This window comes from Pseudonaja textilis, chromosome 1 (assembly GCF_049901715.1).
Source record: "Pseudonaja textilis isolate UNSWEBS1 chromosome 1, rPseTex1.2, whole genome shotgun sequence".
Taxonomy (NCBI): Eukaryota; Metazoa; Chordata; class Lepidosauria; order Squamata; family Elapidae; genus Pseudonaja; species Pseudonaja textilis.
The window spans coordinates 299,056,303-299,081,270 of record NC_141990.1 but is presented as its reverse complement, the minus strand read 5'-3'; the positions used below and the strand labels follow the sequence as shown (position 1 = coordinate 299,081,270).

Below are 24,968 nucleotides of genomic sequence, written 5' to 3'. Positions count from 1 at the left end.
GGAGGTGTTTCAGTCTTTTCTGGAAAGGCTGGGCTTAAAACTCCAGGACGCTCCTCCTCCTCCACGGGACACCTCCCCAGCGTCCCCCAGTTTTACGAAGACTGAGTGCCAAAGTCCGAAACTCATCACCTAATCTAGATCCCTGAATGGAACGGAACCCCACCAGATGGAAAGAAATGGGTGGGGCTGGATGCTCTTCACAGCTCACAGAGAACGGGCGTATCAGATAAGTACCAACACCCTTTCTCCCATGAGCTGTTCAGAGCATCCAGAAGTGGGACATACCAAAGCTTGGCCTGTCCTTAGGGAGGGACTCCGTCTGGATTGAAATCCATTCCTAAACTCTGTGGACCCTCTGTAGGACTCTTCTGCCAAATGAAGCCTCTGCTGAGGCATAGACATCAATTTTATAATTTCTGACAAAGGGCGATGGTGAAGCCCAAGTTGCCGCTTTGTAAATTTCATCTATGGAAGCCCATGTGGCCCATGCTGCTGATGTTGCCACACTCCTTGTTGAGTAGGCTGTAATGCCCTTAGGAACTGAGATCAACTAGCATTCGTAACTTTTAGCTATGATGGCTCTCAACCATCTACTAATGGTCGTCAATGACACCTTGTGTCCTAAAGTAGATGGGTTGAAGGATAGGAATAGAGCCTCAGATTTTCGAAATGCCGCCGTGCGGTCTAGATAGATACTTAACACCCTTCGAACGTCAAGTCGATGCCATTGATGCTCCAGTCTATGAGATGGTTTCGGACAAAAATTTGGAAGCACCAACTCCTGCGCTCTGTGGAAGACTGAATTTACTTTAGGGGTGAACGATGGATCCAATCTGACAACCACTCTGTCCGCATGAAACACGCACAGATCCTTTCTAATCGACAATGCTGCCAATTCAGAAATCCTCCTTGCTGATGTGATCCAAATTAAGAAGACCACCTTATATGTCAGGAATTTGAGACAAGCAGTTCTTAAAGGCTCGAACAGGCCAGTTGTAAGTGCGGTTAACACCTTGTTGAGCTCCCAAGTGGGATAGCGGTGAATTACAGGAGGTCATAAGTTTGCAGCACCCTTAAGAAAGCTGCAGACATGTGGATGGTGCACTATGGAATGAAGGTCACCCCAGGATATCACCGAGGCTAAAGCCGCCACCTGTCCGCGTAAAGTATTTGGAGATAGGCCCTTGGTCAACCCCTCCTGTAAAAAGTCCAATAACTGTCCTATTGATGGGGCGGTTGGGTCGATCTTAAGACTCCCTGCACCAGCGACAGAAAGCGGACCACATGGCCTCGTATATACGATTTGTTGAGGAACGTCTGGATGCTTGTATGATGGCAATGGCATCCTCTGAAATCTGTTGGGTCCTTAAACGGCTCCGCTCAACCTCCGTATGGCTAGGCTGAGCCATTGTGGGTCCGGGTTAAGTACTGGTCCTTGTGAGAGGGAAACTCTCGACGGTGGAATTTTCCAAGGTTGTTCTCCCGACAGGTCCTGTAAGTCTGTGAACCATGTTCGCCTGGGCCAGTAAGGGGTGACCAATATCAATTCCGCTCGTTCCTCCAATAACTTCTGGATCAACTTGGGTATTACAGGGAGTGGAAGAAACACATATAGAAGTCCAGGAGGCCACTGAAATCGCAGGGCACTGACAGCCTCTGCCCCGAGTCGGGTAGCTTGAAATATACCTGGGCAATTGGGCGTTGAGGGGAGAGGCAAATAGATCAATCACCAGTTGCCCAAACCTCCGCACTGCTTCCTGGAAGAAAGACGGGTGTAGGCACGCCACTCTGTCTGATATATCGTGGCCCTGCTGAGCCAGTCCGCTTGTGTGTTTAAGGCCCCTGCTATGTGCTCTGCCTTGAGCGAAAACAGATTGGCCTCGGCCCACTTGAACAACCTGGCCCTCTCCAGCACCAGAAGTTTGGAGTGGGTACCTCATTGTCTGTTTACGTGGGCCTTGGTTGTGATGTTGTCTGTCAAGAGCAGAACGTGGCATGATTGGAAAAGGGGTAGAAAATTGCGTAACGCCAGATGAACTGCTGGTAGCTCCAACATGTTGATGCTTTGTGATTGTTCGGAAATAGTCCAACTTCCCTGTGCAGTGTGGGATTGGAAGTGAGCTCCCCATCCTACCAGGCTGGCATTGGTTGTGATCGTTGCCCTGCAAGGTTTCTTGAAAGGACACCCCTTGTTTATCGTGTTTTCCGACCACCAGCGGAGCAATCGGAGAACATTGTGCGGTATCTTTAATCCGGACATTGGAAGTGGCTCTTCCGGAACATTGTGCAGTACCTTTATCCGGATGTTGAAAGTGGCTCTTCCGGATCGCTGGAAAGGTAGCAGGAACCATTGCAGATCTCTAGAATGGAATCGAGCCCAAGGCACAATGGAAATACAAGAAATCAGTTTCCCTAACACTTGAGACAGAACTGCCAGGGAAACCCTCTTTAAGGCTCTGATCTCTCTGGCCAAAGACTGGATACTATTCAACCTGTCCTGAGAGAGAAAAACCTTGCCCTCCACTGTATCTATCACTGCCCCTAAATGAACTAACCTAGTTGAAGGGATCAAATGGCTTTTATCCCAATTTATGGAAAAGCCGTTACCTTGAAGGGTCTCCAGAGTAATCTTGGTATCCAAATTTGCTTGAAGTCTGGAAGATGACAAAATTAAAATATCATCCAGATAACATTATAAATGAATAGATTTGATCCTGAGGGAGGCAGCCAAAGCTGCTAGGATCTTGGTAAATGTCCTAGGGGCCGAAGCCAGACTGAATGGTAGAGCGATATATTCGTAGTGCTGATCACAATAGCAGAATCTAAGATATTTGTAGTGAGCAGGTCTAATTGGTATATGTAGATAAGCCTCTGTCAGATCTATAGAGGTCAGGATATCGTTCTCTCTGATGCTGAGCAGAATGGATGAGAGTAGTCATCTTGAATTTTCGATAAACCAATGATCTGTTCAGATGTTTGAGGTCCAGAATTGCCCTCCAGCCCCCCCGAACTCTTTGGGACCACAAACAATAGAGAGTAACAGCCTTGACCCCGTTGTTCAGATGGGACCTCTCTAAGGGCCCAAATATGCAGAAGATGACTGATAGCCTCCTGCACCAGTGCTCTCTTAATGGGGTCCTTGGACCTAGGGCTCCTAATGAAAAAGTTCGGGGGGGAGGATTGAAACTCTAGCGCCAAACCAAACCTAACAGAGTCCCTGACCCATGCATCAGAGGTAGAGCTGTCCCACTGATCAGCAAACAATTTTAGCTGCCCTCCAATGGGAGCTGCTGTCAAGGACTCACTTGGGGCAATGAAAAAATCGGCCTCCGGTACCTCTGGGGTTTCTTCTGTTTTGGCCTCCCCGCTAACCTCTATCAGAAGATTGCGACCTATCCTGTCTAAAACTGGGCCTGTAGCCTGATACTCTCTGCGATCTGGGAACGTATGAGCCTTGATAGTAGAGCCGAAAGGAACCCCTTCGAAACGACTGGGGCGTTCTGTTTTCAGACCTCCGAAAAAGAGGGGGAAGCACTTTTTTCTTGTTTCTATTCTCAATAAGCAGAGGCTCCAAGACATTGCCAAATAATTTATCCCCCGATATTGGGGCTGATGCCAGCTTGCATTTATGCTTGGTATTCGCCTCCCAATGTCTGAGCCATAGCAGTCTCCATGCTGATACATGAGATGCTATGGCTCTAGATGAGAATTTGACTGCATTAAATGTGGCATCGGCAGAGAATTCTGCCGCTGCAATAATCTTAGCAATGTCCTGGTGGGCTCTGACATTTGACGCTGGCAATATATCCCTCATGTGGAAGAGCCATCGTAGTGAGGACTGTGTAAAAAAGGACACAGCTGTAGCTGCCCTAATGGCCCAGGCGTCAGAAACATGCGCCCTATGGCGTGCCAACTCTGCTCTCTTTTCCTCCAGTCTCAGGGCTTCCTCAGCCTTGTTGGGAAAGGTTGAAGAAGAGGCCAGTGCTACAATGGGCTCATCCACATCCGGCATTTAGAGAAAATTTGAAAACTCTGGTGCCAAATTATAATATCGTTTATCGTACCCTGTTGGGGCTGGGTAGGATGCTGCTAATTCAGCAAACATACGAGGGACAGGAATAGTTTCTGCCTCATTAGCCGGTTGTGAGAATATTAGATCCTCGGATTCGTCCTGAGACCCTGTTGACAATGGATGAGGGCTTGATGTGCCTAGTTTAGCGGTGTTCTTTGTTTTGAACAGTAAAGATTTAAAGAGGTGCGGATGAAAAAGGCCAGAAAGGTAGGTTGGTCCAGAATGAGGCCTTTGTCATCCGACATTCCTTGTTCTAGTGGGTCAGCCTCTGACAACCCCAAGTCCATCTGATGGATCTACCCCACCTCCATGGGAACATCCTGGTCACCTAATTCCACCTCCTCCCAAAGACCCTGGACTGGTATGTCAGGAATATTGGGGAATACCTGAGTTTGATGATGTCCCATATGCGCAAAGGATCGAGCAGACAGGGCTCCCGCTTCCGAAGTAGCCAAAAAATGTCTGGTCCGGATGGATTGCTGAACTCCAGCCGCAATGCCCTTTTGTATGGCCATCTCCATCCATTGCCTCATTTCGATGGGAATAGTCTCTGGTAATCCCTCCTCCTGTCTTAAACCGGTGGCCGTAGGGGTGAAGGTTGCCTCTGGGATTCGCCAGGCAGTGCTCATTGGAGGAGATATGCCTATGGGAGGCTGTCCAGAAATAGCCTGTCTGGGCTGGGTAGATAAGTCCAAGGGCCCCAACAATGTACTTGGGCCCTGGTCTGATTGTTGTGTCATAGCCATCTTGTCCACGTCCCTGGCCCGTTTCTGCAACTGCCTTTCCAAGGCTTGGTGTCGTCTATGGGCATCCTTATCCGCCACCTTAGAGGCCTTTTGGGGGCCCACTGACTTATCTCGGGACGTATTTGTCTTGGAGCGGAAGACACTGTCACCTTCCATTGTGGAGTACTAATTCTTGTGCCTCTAACTTTAATTTTTTAAAAAATTATTATTATTATTATTATTAGTAGTAGTAGTAGTAGTAGTAGTACTTAGGGGTGATGCCTACCCCTGTGGTTGAAAGTAGAACGCTTCTCCAGGAGTGTAAGAGTCTCTCTCTCTCTCTCTCTCTCTCTCTCTCTCTCTATCTATATATATATATATATATATATATATATATATATATATATACACACATACATATACATACACACACACACACACATACACGCACACACACGTGTGTGTGTGCCTATATCTACATGTAAAACTGTGTATACCTATATCTACATGTAAAACTGTGTATATGGGAAACAGTATCTAAGGGTCCCCAACAAGGGAAACCCCCAAGCGCTCTAAGCAAGAGATATTCTGAATCCCTGGTCCCCAACAAGGGAAACCAGCTATACAGAGCCTGGATGGATCCTTTCCTGTCAAAAACGTCCCGCTGTTTGAAATGGCACTTGCGGCTTCACTCCAATGTAATGATCCAAAAGCAATTGCAAAAAGAAAAAAATTCCTGTTTAAGGACTAGCCTGCTTATCCAACGCCAGCAAGATAAAAGAGAAATAATGCCAGCGAAGTGGAGTGGGAAGGTACCTGCCCCAGTCCCCAAGAAGGGAAACCAGCAGGGAATGGCTCCTGTGATATTTAGGCGCGAACTTGAAGCCAGCTATTAAAAATGGCGGGAAGGCAGAATCTCTGATGTTAATTGTCTGAGCAGTTTAACGAGCTGCTGCTGCTGACTCTCTAAATTGTCAGATAAATGATCATGTCAGTCAAAACAGCAAGGAGAAGTGAGCCACGGCTACGAGCGCTCCGCCAAGATCGCTAGAGATAAGACGATCGGGGGATTAGATAAGCTAATTGCCCGGAGCAGCCGTCTCAGGCTTCCTGCGGAGTGGCAGGCTCTGCCAGCCACAAAGAACTGCTCTCAAACTGATCGGGGGGGATGACCTAATAGAGCCACAAGCCTTGAAATCGGCAAATTAATTGGGGAAAAATTTACAAGCCGAATTAACCCAAGAGCAAACCTGAATTTTGACTAGCTGAATCAGAAAACCATTCCAGTCAGGGAGTGCACAACCTCTTACCACAAAGGCTGAGCTAAAACTGGGGGACGCTGGGGAGGTGTCCTGTGGAGGAGGAGGAGCATCCCGGAGTTTTAAGCCCAGCCTTTCCAGAAGAGCGAGTCTTCCTGGCTAGAGGGATTTCCTTGTGGCTCAGGAGCCACTTCCTCCAGCGACAGCTTGCCAGTGACCAAGGCCTTGCTGAGCAATGGCCTGAAGAGAGTAGGTTTGAAGACCAATGCAGAGGATGTCTGCTCTGGGCGAGAATCCTCTTCCTCTGAAAGATTTTGGTCAAAAATCTCGCCCTCTTCATGTTCTGAACGAGAGGAGTAACTGTGTTCAGATGGTGAAGGCCTTCCTTCCTTATCAACCTCCTCCCATTCTGGTAGAGAAGAATGGACCCTGAGGTCCTGGAGCCTGTGTAAATCAGGATGATGAGGGAAGGAACTTATAGATTGAGAAGGGAGAAGGGCCTGAACCCTTTCCAAAGATCGAAGAATTTGCTTGAAGCCTTCAGCCAATCCCTGCCAATGAGACAGCTTGGATATCCCCTGGTCTTTGCTCAAAGGCAAAGGAAGAAGGCCGAAGACCCACTGTTGCGGGAGTGAAGGTGGCTTCAGGCCTAGATTGAGAAGAGGTTCGAGGCCTGGAGGGAGAGGGAAAAGCATAGGGCACAGAAGCCTGTTGGAAATAGGGCCCAGAACTGCTGAGATCCTGAGGATCTGATTGTTCTGCAAAAGCCTCAGAAGACCAGGATGGAGGATGGAAATGCTCATAGATAACTTCTCCTCCCCTGGGAGGGCTTAGCTGGGGCCCACGGGTATCACCTGAAACATGCTGTAGTTGCACTCCCTTCTGTTGAATAGTTCTGTTGAACTTCCTCTCCAGGGCCGCATGTCTGCGCTTCTCTGCCCTTAACTCAGCCTGAGTTGCCTTCTTAGGGGCTAGAGCCTTACCTCTGATTTTAACAGCCACCTTCCCTCTGGACTGATTGGGTGTGTTGCCTACGTCTTTTTCTCTTATTGGGCTTCAGAGACTGTTCCACTGGGGGGGAAAGCTCTGACTGAGCCTTATCTTGCTCCATTTGTAGGATAAAGGCTCTTGTGTTGGAAAGAAACTGTTTAGAAAAAAAATTTATTCAGTCCTTTAGGGTATATAATGGCCCCCAGGCTTACAAAATGGCCACTCACCTCGTGGTGGAAGGCTTCAATCCAAGATGGCCGCTGACTAGGGGAAACAGGCTCCAAGATTGAAGAATTGCTTCTTAGGTTATAAAGAGCCCTAAGCAAAGTCAGCAAAGGAAAAGGCAGCTGCCAGCCACACGATCAGCTGGCTGATGCTGTTATCAGTTTGCTGATCGTTTTTTACGATCGCTCAAACCACCGGCATTGGGGAGGTCTGCAGACGCTGCTCAACTTGCCTGGCAACGCTGCTCCCAACATTGCAGGAGAGAGAGCCCTGCTCTCCTGGAAGAGCAGCTGCCCAGATCCCTGCTTGAAGCGAGGAAAAAGTACTGAAGATCACTGGTGAGTGCTATCTAACAGAACACTTTCAGAGACACAGCTACTGACTGAAAGGAGCTGAGTCAAAAGCTGGCGTCTCTCCCGGGGGCTGGCTTTTATATCTTAGTACAGACTCAGCTAAATGACATCATAGGAAGGAGTCAACTCATCCTGGGCTCTCGATGAAGCATGGAAGACAAAACTCAAACTCAAGTTTATCTGTTTAGCACCCTACACATTTAAAAAATTTTATTAAATTAAAATACAACAAGAATTTCTTCACTACATATTACCTATCCTTAATAACAATACTTTCACTGATATTTTTTCACTTATTTTAAATAGCATATATGCTACCATGATAAATGAACAAGGATACCATGGTAGATAAGTATATTCAGATCTTTCAACTGTTGGGTAGCTTTTCCTTTGAAAGCATTTCATAACTATTGGTTCCCTCCCAAAAAAGGTTTTGAATTTTTACCCATCCCAAAAAATGAAACGGGCTTGGTTCTGATTGCTACTGGATGAAAGGCAATCTAAAAAAATCAGGACCATAAACTGGATTTGGAAGTTGAAAAAAAAATCCCATAAAGCTATTGCAAATCATTTCAATAAGTCACTGAAGTTGAGCTGGACTTAAAAGAGATGATACCAAGGGGAAGGGCCCTTGCTTGTCCCACTAACTGACCTGGGGTTTAAAGAGGCATCTTTAAGTGAAAACATTTTTCTTTACCAAGGACTTACCTACATTATCTGCTTTTAATGACCCCATAATCCTTTGCAGGGTGGAGTCTGGGCAACTGAACGGAGCTAGCAGTGTGTTTTAATGGCCAGATGCCCTTCCTGTCACCAATGTGGAGTTTTGTTCAGGAGGTACATTCTCAGTGTGCCCAGAGAGAGAAATATCTGCCTCTATCTAGGATCAAACTCATAGCGTCCTGATTTTGAGGAGAGCTCCACCTCTAGGCCATCACACCACTCCCAAGGACCTACCTATTTAATTCAAAAAAAATGTTGCACATTTTGTCTTAAAGTAATAATATTTTAGTCCATGTTTTATACCTATATTCTTTTTACAACTATTTTCATGCACTTGTAATTTTTGTAGTGATGTTACATTTTACTATATGATATAATGTAGATTTTGCTGATTAAATTGCTCTGTGTCATAGCAATTTCGCTTAAGAAAATAAAAACTAATAACTCCAATTAATATTAACATGTTAACACACACATGTAGGACACTTCACAACAGACCTTATCTTAAAATGTTTTATATAGAAGTCTTTATATTACTGTTTTTGCAAATTAAGCGCACTAATTAAAATCCATTGCAAAATTGATTCAGACGCATTTCTAGTTCAACTTTTATTAGATTTACATCCTGTCTTCTGCACAGGAGCTCAAGGCAGTGTACATAGTGCTGCATCCTCTTATTTTCTCTTACAACAATGATCCTGCAAAGTGGTCTCATTTGAGTCAATTCAATGTGTTTCCATGACTTAGGGAGGACTACAACCTTGGTCTTGCTATTCCTAGCCATCACTTAAACTTTTCAGGCCTGCAAAACACAATCTATTGGACCAATTACAAGTTTCCTATCACTTTTAATGCTATCAACTACTCCTACACATAAAATATTACAGGTTGAAATCGTTCCAACTAATATGGGCTTACAGACATCTTTAAAGCTTCCTGCAAGAGTAGAAAATGAATAACTGGAAATAAGGTAACAAAAACAGCGAGATACTGTTTACATGAGAACTATTGTTCTCATGAAAACTAAAGTTAGCCCATCTTTTGACCTTGGAGCTGTTTCTAAGAGATTTGTTAGGAAATAAGGAGAGCTCTGAATATACTACTTCAAAAAGCAAACAGGGATATCTATCATTTCCACAAAACAATGGGAAGGTGAACTATGTGTGCCTTAGGGCCCCAACGCTTCTTTCTGACAATTTATATACCAGTGACTTCAATCAGCTTTCTAGTTCAACATTACAAAAAAGGCTAAATTCAAGTTGAAATTCTCAACTTCAAGCACTTATTTAGCCAAACCACGTAAGCCTTCTTAATATGGCTTTGGGGTTTAAACAAAATAAGCAATGGTTTTCTGCTGCATACATTTCCAGGCAGCTTTAGCCGTGTTAAAACAATAAAGCAAAAACATCTTGTACTCTTATAATATTATTAAAGCATAAACATTCATGGAATACAATCTCCTTGGATCAGACCCATGGAACTTTGTCGTAAGAGAGAAATATTATTACATGCATCCCTGTCAGTGGGGAGGGAAAGAGGGTAAAAAAAACCTTCAAAGGGAAATGAGATTTATGAAGTAAATAGTGAATTGTATATATTCATAGTAACTACAGGAAAGTCTTAATTTTACAAATCTCAATGCAGTGGATTTTGGATATAAAAAGACAGAATCAGAATTTCAGGCAATAATAGACCTTCTCCCAGCAATGATTTAAGACTATTTATGGTACTAATCAGTCCAAACAATTTTTATACATTTTATGTACTTTTTATATTATGCACATTTTATCTAGATTTTACACACTATGTACATTTAATCCATTGCTCAACATTCCATCCATCATTTATTCACTCACCTCTAGCAGACACTCCTTCCTCCTGGCTAAAGTCAAGAATTTACTGTACTAGCAAAACAACTGCTGGATTGTGAAATGCTCATTATTTTGATTGATATGCTATCTAATACATATAGCGTGATAAAAAAAATGGTCTTTTTCTGACACGGCTTAAAGATGGCTTATAACCATACCTGTTTGAAGGCTATTAACCACCTTTCCCTGTTCAGACATAATGAAAAGCTATGTTCAAGGACGACTTGTCAATTTGTTTTTTCAAAGAAAGAGGCACGGATGGCACAAAGGTGCCTATTATTTGTATATATATTCTGGTACATTAATTCGGAGTGTGGTTTTTCAAATACCTCAGGATGTGATGAACCCCTGGTTCTTGATTTAGAGAAGACAACAATTCTAATGGAATACCCCTATATTAATAAAACTTTCCTCCATTATGTAAATGATTTCCAATCTATTCATCTTTCAGTCTGCTGCGGAGGTGGGAAGAGCTCTGATCAGAGAAACACTCCCCTGTACTTCATAACAAAGTACCACTTCAAATCACCTCAACAAGGAGTTTAAAGACAACTGCTAGACAATCTTAATATTCTAACAAATACTACACATCCATCAAGCTATTTCCTTTCAAAGCGCCGCTGACATCCTTCATTCTATCTTTGCCTATTTGTTTCTCCTTGCAACCAATCCTTGCCTTTATCATGTTCATATTCCACTTCATATATTGTTTTTGTCCCTTAAACCTTATCGTCCTTTTTTCAGGGATTTCATCAGCTGCACACAATCATAATGTACTTGGCCCTTGCCTTCTTCTCAATACATTCACCTACTTAATATATTTGCTTTGTGATTTGATTCTCATTCACTCTCTCTATATGATCAAATCTCCACTTACCTCTTTTGTATTAATTCTTCACTTTTTCATTTTTTCCACATTCATTCATTCATCACTTAAATCATTCTTGACCTGATCTGTTTTTTGTCTTACCACAAATTTAAGTACTCTATTCCTATTTCATTCAATTTACTTTTATATTTGCCCTGCCATAACCAATGCTTGCCTCTGTATAAAAAGTGACTGGAAACACACTTTTATACACATTTTTGCTTCAGTTGGAAAACACTGACTTCAAAAGATGGCTGCTGACTCTTTCATGTGTACCAATCTATGCACATATTTATCCATTTCTTTTCTATCATGGTAGGTGACAAATTCAAGTACCGTATTTATCGGCGTATAACACGCACAGGCGTATAACACGCATTCCCTTTAAGAGGGAAATTTCAGGAAAAAAATATGCGGCGGGCGCAGCGCTGACATCACGTCACGACGCTGCGCCGCCGCTAGGCACTATTGGGAACGGGATCCCTTAAAGAGGATTCCGCTCCCTGGACATCGGCGTATAACACGCATACATCATTTGCCCCCTATTTTCAGGGGGAAAAAGTGCGTGTTATACGCCGATAAATATGGTAATAAACACAAGCATTCCTTGCACAAAAGTGATGTATTTACCATATAACTTCAGGTTGTATGTATTTATTGTTTGTTACATATCAACTTCCTATCACAATCATCCAAAAGGTGATTTTTTTTAAATTAATAAATAAGCTCTTATAGAAGACAAGTAAAAGACAAAGTAGTAGATATAAATGTCAATTCATCCAAATTGCAGCAACCTGCAGCTCAAAATGCCTGGCAAAATAAAATGCCATTTAAAGAACTACCAATTCTCGTTTGGCAGCCATAACAAAAAAAGGTCAAATCTTATATCACTTCACAGAGCTCCATCACAGCTCCTGAAAAAAATCCTATCTTTTTCTCATAGTGCTTTAATCTTGAAAGTCAATTAGAACAAGGGTCCCCCAACCCCTAAGCCTGTTGGGAACCGGGCCACACAAGCAAGCAAAACTTCAACTGTGCATGCATAGGATTTAAATAGCACATGAAACCACATGACCCCAGGTCCATGGGAAACAATTTTCCTGTGGAACCGGTCCCTGTGCCCAAAATATTCAGAGCTGCTGAATTAGGATATAATCGAAGTAATTGAAATATATGAGTAAGGACTAATGTTATTTAAAGAAAAAAGAACCCCTTCCAAAATTAATTTCCAGAATGGCAGCTAACTTTGTTATTTGCAATGAAGACATAAAATTTCTCAAAAATTAAAATTATGATATGGTATTTGACAATCTCAGTAACAATCTCTTGATCCCACTTGAAGAATGCCAAGAAACCAGCTTTTTATATAAAGAATTTCTGCCCATATTTCTGGTCCATGATACAAATTGCCCATCCAAACTTCTAAGAGATTCATACAGCTGCAACAGAAAATGAACAAAAAAACTAACAAAGACCCATACACCCCCAAAACCCCACAAACCTAAAATTGACTACACTGGCTCAGGTGCAAGACTGACTAATTTCTGGCTTGCTGAAAGGCTATGATTATTAAACATATTATTAGACATGCCTTAAAGTGATAGATGAATACAATCTTTTCACTTCCCTACTGCTGCACAATGGAGCAGTAACTTTCTTATAATGGTCCTTCATCTGTATGGCCCCAGTTCTGCTTCTACTCACTTAACTGTTTTTTTTTTAAAAACCATGGCTTCATTATATTTAACGCAACATAAACAAGTTTGTTCTTGACTTAGCAAAGTTCACTATAACAAAATGTTTTTGAGAACATCAGCTGTGCACTATTTTCGTGCTATCCCAATTAACACATATACTAATTTACAGATGCAAATTTCACATGACCTCAAAAGACTCCTACAGTAGAATAAAAAGGAACAATTTTGAAGAACAGAAGTCCAGTCCTTCAAATATTCACATCTTTCAGAGCTGGGAGCTATGCCTAAAGTCCTCTGTAGAGCTAGCATTTTATTGAATTTAGAGAGTCCAGCGAGTATTATGCTTTATTGATATATATCCCATCTTTCATACAGAAGTTCAAAGTGTAATGCACAACACTCTTATTTTTGCACAGGGTGAGGTGGGTTTGGGCTGATATGGGATGTGTAACTGACCCAAAGTCATCCAGGGAGATTCTATGGCTGGCAGAGTTAAAAGTTGGGCCTCCCTGAAGTTAGTCCAAACTTTAACTGCTGTGTCACAATACTGTCATACAGGTAGTCCTCAACTTACAACAGTTCATTTAGTGACCAAAGTTATAACAACACAGAAAAAAATGACTTATGATCATTTTTCAAATTTACAACCTTTGTAGCATCCTCCATTTTGATCATGTGATCAAAATTCAGATGCCTGGCAAATAGTTCATACTTATGAGCGTTACTCTGTCCCAAGTTTATGTGATCACCTTTTGCAATGTTTTGACAAGCAAAATCAATGGGGAAGGCAGATTCACTTAAAAACTATGTTACTAGATTGTTGGGAGAAATATGCTGACTCTATAAACCACTTAGAGAGGGCTGTAAAGCACTGTGAAGTGGCGTGTAAATCTAAGTGCTATTGCTACTAATTTATTAGTTGCAGTGATTCACTTAACAACTGCGGCAAGAAAGATTGTAAAATGGGGCAAAGCTCACTTAACAATGTTCCACTTAACAGAAAATTTGGGCTCAATTGTAGTCATAAGGCAAGGACTACTTGTACTGTATTAGCAAACTTTTGATGGCTGAAGGTGCAGTTAATGGGGCAATAGGACCACATGCCACCCATGGAAGGATCAAGGTTTTCTAAATGGGTCTTCTATGGTGTGGGAGAAAGTGTTTTCTTTTTCTTCCCTTTTTTTAAAAAATGATCCTAAGGGGCTGTAATTACAGGGGCTGCATTTCAGTATTTGTGTTGTGCATTCTCCACTTTACAGTAGCAAGAATTATAATTCTGATTTTCGGTGAGATAGTAACTCAGAAAATCAAAAAGGAGATTCAGGAATCATATATACCTCTGAACTTATAAGCTGTCTGCCCTGATGCACAGGGCAGCTAATTTTCCTATGGTTGCATAGTAGTCAATAAATGATGGAGTATTCAGGAAGCATCAAAACCATAAATTGCTTTGCCAAAATATATACATAAGCAATATACAGCCATCATTTACCACCTTATCCTCTATGATGCCATTCCTTGCTGTTTATCTTAAAAACTAGGTACAGATAATCCTTGACTTATAATCATAGCAGATTCCATTTCATTACGGTCATAACTCGAGGACTACAGTATCTTTATATGGAAAGTGAAAGTACTTTACTTTCAGGTGCTTTGCAAATCACTTCCATTTAAGTGAGACATTTCAGGTATTTTCCTATAGTATATCCAGTTGCCAGAACAAATTTCTATGAATGTGCCTTATCTACTAATGCAACTGAATCTGCAGACGCTTATTCTGACTACTGGAAATGCTGTGAGATAATTCTGAAGCAATAGAAAGTGAAACAATGCATATGGAAGAGTGCAACTTATCTGAAATGGTCCTTTGCTCAAAACTCTGAAGCCAAATCCCTCTAAACCTAGAAACAGCTCTAGAAAATGCCCCTTTCCTGTGCTGAGAAAGAAGGCATAAAACCTGCAGAAGATATTGCCATTAATTTCCAATTCTGCAGCCAGGGAAACCTGCAGTTTATTTCCATCCAGCTTCAATGATCTTAAAAGACTGCCCATAATTTTGGTTTTAAAGTATTAGTCAAAGTTAGTTTATGAAGCTATTTTTACAGACAAACATGGTTTCCTTTGAGCTAAAATAAAATATGCCTTAATTTTCCAAAATAAAAAAACAGAGTTAATCAATTTTAGAAAAAGATATTAAATAGGCTTCCAGTTATACCATAGTTTGAGATTCGGCATTTTTGCAGCTGTTAACCATAGCTTTCAAGTACATACAAAATACAGGAATGTTAAATCCTTCCTGGTTGCCTTTTTCCCTCATATAGGAGCTACACCAGTAGCACAATTTATTTTGCAGAAATATGACTCCCAAACCACATCCAAAAATTGCAATAGTAATTTCTACATTCTGGATCGCTTTTGTGGTCCTTCCCATCACTTCGCTTCATTTATATCATGCAATACTTGCTTCAAAATTCTGGTGTGCAGTAATAAAGATTAAAAAATATATAAAAGCTAAAAAAAATACTAAATGAAGACACAAGTAGCAAATAACCTATTTTTAACATATGTAACATACATTCTTATTTCTTCTGGAGTTAATTCAGATTTGGATTGTGACAAGTAATCCTCTTTCCAATCATCTTTATTACACATGTGATGAGTAGAAAAAGTTAAGAGAGCAATCCTGCATGTGTCTATTTAGAAATAAACATCACTGTGTCACAGGGTGCACATAAACACTCAAGTACATTTGGACGCATTTCGCTCTATTCTTTAACCATCTATATAATAAAGAGCACCCTGGGGGGGAAAGTAAGTAAAACAGAACCAAAGCAGTTAACTTACATTTTGCTTCTGAAATATTCTGATTGGGTGACCAAACCAGCATACCGAGATTCTCTCTCTCCTGAGATCGCTTGGTAAGTTTAGCTGACAAGAAAATAAGATATAAAAGGTGTTAAAAGAAAACCTCCCCAAGTTCATCCCCTCAAAGCACATAACAAAAGAAATAGGAATAGAAAAATCCAAAATGCTGAAACACAGATGTACCATCTCTGCAAGATTTCAGACCAAAACATCTTTTAATTCACACAAATAACCAAACTGTGTTTTCACAGTGTTTTGGAGGAACAAATGAAGATGATAAAAAGGGGAAATGTTTTGTTTTCTTTTAAGTTTGTGCATTTCTCTTTTCTGCATTGTATGGAGATATCCCCAAGACCCTCTGTTAAATTGCAGGTATGCAGTAAAGGCTGCTATTTTATTCGTCTTGCACTGCTGGCCAAGGGGGAAAACAGAAAGCCGGCAAAGACAATACTGCCTGCATTGTGTCAGCACAAATAGCCAGATCCGTTATTAACACTGGCGGTGCCAGTGATCACAAAAATATAGATATTCAGGAAACTGCCTTATACTAACTCAATCCCCTGGTCTACCTAACAGAATATTTTGAATTACATTCTTGTTACAAGCTTCCTTTTTTAAGCACCTATAACTCTTCTCCTTGTTGTTTTGGGGAAGAATGTGATGAAATGCACAGACACTGTGCAAGTATCCGTACAAAGTTCTGTCCCTTCTTGAATGTGGACGAACAAACAGTGGAGAACATAAGCATAGCATATTCACTAACTGTTCTGAAGGAAGGAAGGAAGGAAGGAAGGAAGGAAGGAAGGAAGGAAGGAAGGAAGGAAGGAAGGAAGGAAGGAAGGAAGGAAGGAAAGAAAGAAAGAAAGAAAGAAAGAAAGAAAGAAAGAAAGAAAGAAAGAAAGAAAGAAAGAAAGAAAGAAAGAAAGAAAGAAAGAAATTGTTAGCTGACTCATATAGGGAACCCAGCTAATACACTCTATTACCATGGAGCTGCTTGAGCTGTAACCGAAGGGCTGGACAGTGCTTTGTATTCAATCCACAAAAAGCGCTTTGGAGCACATGAGAGTACAAACTAGGCCCTTCCCCAGCACCTTAAAGCACTTTCATTTCTTTTCCTAAGACCACATGAAGCCCTGTGCAACCCCAAGAAAAGGATGGGCTGCTTTAAAAGTATTGCAAACAGGAACTGCATTCATGCTCCTGCAAGTTTTGAAACATGAATAAGTAGTGCTCAACTTACAGTAGCAATTGGGACCAGCATTTCCATTGGTAAGCAATTGGTCCTAAAGCATGAACCACTTTGCTTAATAAAGGCAGTCCCTGCAGTCCCAATAAACATTGTTAACTGAACCCCACAGCTGTTAGACAACACAACTTCATTGACTTCCCACAACCAAAGTCAGCAGGAAAGCCAGCAGAAACGTGCAAATCCCAGGTAGGTAAGTGGTTGCTACCAGGTGCGGGGAAGGTTTGTTGGAGGTGAAGGGAGGATTGGAGAAGAGAAGGTAAGCAAGAAGAGGTAAGGCATAGCATGAATCCAGGTTTTGCTAAATTCAGTATAGGCCTTTTGAAGAAATACATATTCTGAGGTCTGGACCCTAATTTATTAGCAATAATGAAGAAAAAGAGAACAAGACCCTGAAGCAACAGAAAACATACTTCTTCCCCCTGTGGCTCAGATTTCCCCCCCACCCCATATTAATATATATACAGTTGTTTGATCAGTCTCATTTTCTGAATTTGAAATAATATCACTATAACACTGCTAGCCGTTTCTCTTTTTATTTTGATCTTTGCATGTACAGGTAGTCTTACAACTGTTCATTTAGTGACCATTCAAACTTATAACGACACTGAAAAAAGTGACTTATGCCTATTTTTCATAGGACCACTGCAGCATCCCCATGGTCACATGATCAAAATTCATGTGCAACTGACTCATATTTATGACGGTTACAGTGTCCCAGGGTCATGGGATCCCGTTTTGCAGTTTTCGGACAATGAAAGTCAATGCGGAAGCCAGACTCACTTAACAACAGGGTTAACTTGACAGCTGCAGGGATTTACTTAACATAAGTGGCAAGAAAGTTCATGACAAGGAACAAAAGTTACTTAACAAATTTGTCACTTAGCAACATAAATTTTGAGCTCATAAGTCAAGGACTACCTATATTGGTTGTCTTCTTGATGTAGTATATTTCTTTTTAAAAAAAAACTATTTCAGTGCTAGGTGGTGATTGTTTTTTGTTTGTTTTGAGAAAAGGACAAGAAAAAGTTTATGGAAGGAATTCTCAAATTCTGAAATATTATAAATCTTTGAAATGATACATGAATTAGGATGATCCCATTCCAAGCAAAAACTAGTAATTTCACTGAGGTAACATCTGGGCAAGAAATACACCACTTATTTTAATTGTTCTATTTGATTTAATTATTCTGGCTTAATTATTTCTTATTATTTGATTTCATTATTAAATCAAATAGTGAAAACAATCAAATCAAATAAGACAATGATAAAACTCTGTAACTCTATACAGCAAAACTTTCATTGCTTCATTGAAAATACAGGGAGGGGAGGGGGGTGTAACCAATTTAAAACCATTTTAACTATTTTAAATGGTAAGGATAAGTGCCCTTACTTTTGCCTAATTCCTAAAAGTTAGATTTTACGTTCACTAAGAAAGTTTTTTAAAAAAGAAGGGACATTTGTTTTATATAGTTTTTTGGGGTACCAGATGAAATCGTGAGTGTTCCTTGCCTTAAGTCAGCTTCTACTAAAACAGGGGTGTCAAACCAAAAGCCCGTGGGCTGGATTCCACCCGCTGGATACTTAGATCTGGTTCACAACCAACCTGGAAACAGCAAAGGACCAGCCCGCAGTGCCTCTGCTAGCAAAAACAGAGCTCAGGCCAAAAATGGGGTCCAGGGAGCCATGTGCAGCCCCCCAAGCTCCATTTTCACTGGCAGGGTGCGATCAAAACAAACTAAAACCAAAACAAAAGAAATGTTTCCGTTTTTGCATTTCAGCATGCAAGAAGGGACAGAAAAAGAAAAAGGGAAAGAGGAAAGAAAAAGATGGGAAGATGGGAAGAGAGCAAGGAAATAAAAAGAAGGAAAGGGAAAGGAAGAAGAAAGGAGAATGAAGAGGCAAGGAAAAAGAAGTGAGGGAGGATAATGAGAATGAGGGTGGGTCTTGTAGGAAGTCCTGCCTTAGCACTTGGCCATCACAGGTGCCCCTGACAAGAGTCCCGTGTCACGTCCACCCCGGCCACATCTGCCCACCCCGGCCACATCTCACCCATCCCCAGCCGTCTGAAATCAAACACAACCCTGATGTGGCCCTCAATGAAAAAGAGGTTGACACCCCTGTCCTAATAGCAATAGCACAGACTAATATACAACTTCACAGTGCTTTACAGCTCTCTCTAAGTGGTTTTACAGAGTCGTTGCCCCCAACAATCTCGGTCCTCATTTTACTGACCTCAGAAGGATGGAAGGCTGAGTCAACCTTAAACAGTTCTTAAAATGCAACAGCTTGCAAAACACTGGCAGTTTCTTAGACATCTCTCCCAACAATGCAATAATATCATAGCACCATCATCTCATGTGCTTGACAAATGTTTGTTGCTTGTTAATCCTTTACTCCATTCCTCCTTGTTGAAGCTTCACAAACCCTCCTCACATGCCTTCCCCCTTTCACCTCAGCAATTAATCCCTAGGCAAGTGTTAGGTCAAAAGGTCAAAGGTTTGCACAAGAACCTAGTATCCTCCAGGAATGATTATTCCTCCGCTGAAAACCAAAGGTAATATATTAAAACGTAGAAGAAGAACACTCAGGCTAAAAGTTGTGGAAAGATAAGGATACTATACATTCAACATTTTTGCATCAAACTGGTAAACCTGTCAAAAAGAGGGCATCAGAAGAAGGTGTTTTCTTGGTATAAGACCCCCTCCCAACAATCTTGCAAGACCCAACACAAACACTGCTTTGGGAAGCATTGCCTTAGAGAAAGAACAGGGGAAGGAAATACTTTCCTCCTCCTGGCTTCTATTTTTAGATAAGGATCAAGAACATAGAACAATTGATTGGGAAAAATGCCTTGTAATATACCAATCTGGCATCCATCAGATAGGTTGAATTAAACGCCTATTCAGTACAATGAACAAAACTGGCATAAAACAAGCAGAAATTGAAAAAGAAAAGATGGTACAGAGACAATCAAGTGGCAGCTGAAAAGCAGAGGCAGAGAGGTGAAACAGTTTGAATTCAAGATGTGGTCTCAGAAGGATTTAAAGAGAACGCCTTGACTTGGCTGAAAGAAAAGGGGAGGCTGTTCCAAATAGGAAATTGTCAGGCTGAATAAACTAAGCAACATAAAACTTCAGCAGTAGAGACTTGCGCCAGAACGTTAGAAAGTAGGAAATAAGAAATTGTTCAAGGAAATCAATCAAGAAAAGAAAGTGCAACTTTTAAATAAGGAAAATATACAGTACAACGTATTTCCAAGAACTAAAAGACAATGGGTTTATTATTACATGATTGTTATGAAATAAGGCATTGGTCTTACCTGATATGCTCCTTCTCGGTGTGCTAAGAGAAAATCCAAGGAATGGGGTTAACTCTGCTCTTCTGCTTGAAGACTGAGTCAATCAATCTTCTGTTCATGCCTCCTTTGCCTGCGCATTGCCTAGTTTTGATGAAAGCATAGTGATTGACTTGACATATTTCCAGTGCTGATTCTGGCCACTCCTGGACTTAGGACCAGACAATCACCAGGATGGGGTTGGACACACACCGAGAAGGAGTGCATCAGGTAAGACCAACACCCCCTCTCCAGTGTGTTGAGTAGAGAATCCAAGAAATGGGACATACCAAAGCCAGCTGTCCTAAAGGTGGGTAGAAGTCTGGTCCCGAGGTCCCAAGTTTACATACACCTTCTGAAGCACCCACCTGCTGAAGGCCACTTCAGCAAAGGTGTCCAGTTTGTAGTGTCTTATGAACGGGGATGGAGAAGACCATGCTGCTCCCTACAGATGTCCTCGATAAAGGCCTCTGTCATCCATGCAGCTGCCGTGGCTGCGCTTCTGGTGGAATGTGCTGTCACTCACCTGGGTAATGGAAGAGTTTGAAGTTCGTAAGCTTTGGCGATGCATGCCTGTATCCACTGCCCTATGGTCGATGGTTTAACATTGTTACCCAGCATAAAGTGCTGGAAAGATACAAACAGGGATTCTGTCTTTCTAAGAGAGGCTGTCCTCTTGACATAGGTAAAGAGGGCTCTCTTAATGTCCAAGGTATGCCACTTCTTCTCCAGGGCATGGGTTGGGCTCAGGCAAAAGTCTGGCACGATTATTTCCTGTGCCCTGTGGAACGAGGAATTCACCTTGGGGAGGAAGGAGGGATCCAACCGCAGAACCACCTTGTTTGGATGGAATATGCAAAGGTTCTCTCTTTTGGAGAGGACCGCCAATTCAGATATTCATCTGGCTAAAGTGATGGCCACGAGGAAGGCCACCTTGAAAGAGAGGAAGCGCATGCTGCCTGATCATAATGGCTTGGAACGGCACTGAGATGAGAACTTGTAGTACTTTAGACAATACCTATGTACCACAGGAGGCTTCAGGTTAGTTGTGCCTCTAATGAAACTGTGCACCATCGGGTGGGTAGAGCGAGGGACTCCAGATCCCCACAGGATAACATCGAGCCCAGAGCTGCTACTTGTTTGCATGTGGTATTAGGGGACAGACCCAGTCCAGCCCCTCCAGAAGGAATTCCAGGATCTGGGCCACTGAATACCAAGGTGGGACCCTTGGAGCACCAGCCACAGAAGGCCCTCCAAGTTGAGTCATAGATTCTTTTGGTCGAAGGCCTCCTAGAGGCCTGGATTGTCTGTATGACTTTGTTGGAGAAATTGAGCTCTCTCAGAACTCTCCGCTCAAATGCCAGATGGTCAGTTGTAGACATTGTGGTTCTGCATGAACTAAGGCCCTGGAGGATCCCTCAGGACAGAATCTCCCTCAGACAGGCTGACCAGATCTGCGTACCACGGACGCCTGGGCCAGTTGGGAGCTAAAAACAGGATCTCTGCCTTCTCCACCAGCACCTTTTTGATTGATTCCCTTGGGATGAGGAGGAGAGGAGGAAAAGCATATAGTAGCTTTCAGGGCCACGGAGTGCAAAGTACATTGGTCCCTTCCACCCCCAGTGCTGTAAACCTGTGTAAACCTGTGTAGCTGGGTGTTTGATGGGGAGGCGAACAGATCCAGGATTGGGGGGGGGGGACTTTTTGACAGTTCCCTGAATAGGTCTGGGTGCAGATGCCACTCTGAGTGGTTGACTGAGATTCTGCTGAGGCAGTCCACCAGTACATTCACTGTCCCTGAGATGTGCTCTGCTCTGATGGAGAGAAGATGTCTCTCTGCCCAGATGCCCAATTGTTCAGCCTTTCACATTAGGGATCTGGAGTGGGTGCCCCCTTGGCGGTTAATATGGGCCTTGGTGGCCACATTGAATGAATGAGTATGTATGTGGTGTCCAGAGATTGTGTCCTGGAACCATTTGAGGGCCAAATGGGCTGCCAGTTGATGTTGTTCCTCAGGTTTGCTTGAGACCACTGCCCTTGTGCCATCTGGGACTGGAAATGGGCACCCCAGCCAAAAAGGCTGGCATCTGTGGTGATAGTCAGGTGGCTGGGCTCCTTGAAAACACATCAGTTGGTTATGGCCTGCGACATCCACTCATGGAAGGACTGAAATACCCTTGGTGGTGGCATTCGAGATGCTCCTGCTGGACCGTTGGTAGGGCAGGAGGAACCATTGCAAGGTTCTGGCATGCAGGCGTGCTCAAGGTAGAATCAATATGCAGGACACCATTTTGCCCAGGAGTTGCGAGAGGAGGGCCAGGGTCACTGTTCGGTCTGCTTGGACCCAACTTGCCAAGATCCTTATACTGACCTGACACTCCTAGGATAGGGAGACCTTGCATGACCTGGTATCTATGACTGCACCCAGGTGTAGCAGTCAATTGGAAAGAGCTAGATGGCTCATGTTGAAATTGACAGAGAACCCGTGATGCTGTAGGGCCCAGATTGTGACCTGCAGATCCTCTGCCACCCGGAGGGGAGAGGAGAACTGTATCAATATATCGTCCAGGTAACATTAGATGCACACTGGAATCATCCTGAGGTGTGCTGGCAGTGCCTGGGTACTGAGGATAGGACGAATGGTAGGGCCTTGTACTGATAATATCAGGCCGCATCGTGAAACCACAGGAACCGCCAGTGGGACAGCAGGATAGGTATGTGGAGGTCTATGGATGTTAGAAGTTGCCCTCTCGAATGCTCTCCAGTATTGACTGGAGGGGCTGCATCTTGAATTTTCTGTAAATTAGATATTTGTTTAATCTTTTCAGGTCCAGGATTGCTCTCCACCACCACCATCACCCCTTCAAGGTCTTTGGAGATACAAACAGGATGGAGTACAATCCCTGCCTCTGTTGGCCCTTTGGAACTGGTTGAGGTGGCTGTAGCTGCTTTGACCACCCAGGCAGCTGCCTGATGCACCTTGTGGAGGGTCAGTTCCACCTTCTTACCTGCGGTCTTCAGAGAATCCTCTGCATCGTTAGACAAGATGGTGGAGGATGTTAAGGCTGCCACAGGTCCATCTATAGTTGGAGGTTGCAGTGCCTCGGAGAGATCCGGGGCCACATTATAAAATCTTTTGTCGCTCCTGTTTGGGGGAAGGTATGCCCCTGGTTGGGCCCATTGCCTTTGGATCATGTCCCAGAATAGTTTAGGTGAGGGGATTTCCTCACTCTCCATGGTTGGGTCTGAAAAGAGCAATTCACTTGGTTCACCAGGTCCAATGCTGATTCCGTTGTAGCTGGGTCAGCTCCCAAGTGCACTGTGGCTTTGGCCTTAAATAATAGAGTTTTAAAGAGATCTGGGCGAAAGAGCCCTGCAAAGGCCAGGGGGTCTGGAGCCATCCCCTCATCCTCAGAAAGCTCCATCTCTTTTTGGTCCTCATCTCCTGAGTGACACACCGTACTGCATGGAGGACGGGGGTGAGACCCTTGGAAGGTCGCCAAATCTCTTTGATGCTGGGATGTCATATAGTGATCCTGATATAGGCAGGTTTCAGGTGCCACAGGAACAGCCTAATGTCTCTGTTGTAGGCCTGCAGCGATGCCCTCTTGATATCAGAATTTTGATCTGATCAGTAATTTCTCCTGCCTGTGAAGTCCTGCTACAGTGGGTACGAAGGTGGCCTCTCGTGCCACCTTCATCCACTTTGGCGGTGGCTCCCACTGGCAACAGATTTGAATGTGGATCAACAAAAACCTCATTGCTTTATGATGAAAGGAAGGCTGAGCAGCTTGCTCTATGGTGCTATCTGGTGGTTCAATCCGAGAGCATAGTGGAATATGTTGCTTTATATCGATCGGATGCCTTACTTCCTGGGCTGGAACTCTATCCTTCTGTTCTAAGAGCACTCTTCTATACGCCCCTTTGAGCAAAGATTGAGTCAAAACTGCACAAGCGCAGACAAAGGAGGCATGACCAAAAGATTGACTGACTCAGCCTCCAAGCAGAGTTAACCCATTCCTTGGATTCTCTACTCAGCACACTGGAGAATAAAATTGTAATAAATATATCTATCAATATACTGTTTAGCTGAATCATCTGAATTTTAGTATCAGGATAAATCAATATCAAAATATATACCAAAGCATGGGTCACCAGTATTATTCAGTTAGAGCAAACACTATTTAAAACAGACACAGGAAAAATAATTAAGAACACAAGATTCATCAAAGGGGTTTGGTGCACACTATTACTAAAAATTAGGAAGGCGTTTTGCATTTCAATCAGCTCCGAAATATCTGTAATTATGATTAAAGTGTTGTGACAGCCCACTACAAAAAGAAAAATCAGAAGAAAAAAATAATCTAAATACCTGAACTCAGATCAACTAAAAGCCAAAAGTGTACGCTTGCATTGAAAATAGTTAGGTATTCCTATTTTCCTAAGGATTTCAGAGCCAATATTTATGCAGACAACTTTTTGTTTCTGTCCATTCAGATCCTACTTTAAGGAGTAATATTACAGAGCCATCTATTCAAAGTTAAAACGATAAAATGTTTTTAAATGTCATCTGGACTGGAACTTTTTACAATTAATTCTACTCAAATACTAGACTAGCAAAAGTGTTAAAAAATAATTTTTCATTCTACCACTGTTAAGGTACAATTATAATTCACTTCTAATCAGTCTACTGTGAATAAAAATTTTGACCTGTAAAAATGAGAAAAGAAGATATTA

At 42.5% G+C, this 24,968-nt stretch overlaps 1 protein-coding gene across 4 annotated transcripts in view; it reads right to left on the bottom strand.

Moving 5' to 3' along the window:
• The window catches only part of RCOR1 (REST corepressor 1), a 168,595-nt gene that overhangs the window by 94,069 nt on the left and 49,558 nt on the right, over window positions 1-24,968 (bottom strand). For all 4 annotated transcript variants that reach the window (XM_026698538.2, XM_026698539.2, XM_026698540.2 and 1 more), the window contains exon 3: window positions 15,628-15,711. In XM_026698538.2, coding sequence (XP_026554323.1) covers window positions 15,628-15,711 — 84 coding nt within the window. The remainder of the gene's footprint in view (window positions 1-15,627; window positions 15,712-24,968) is intronic.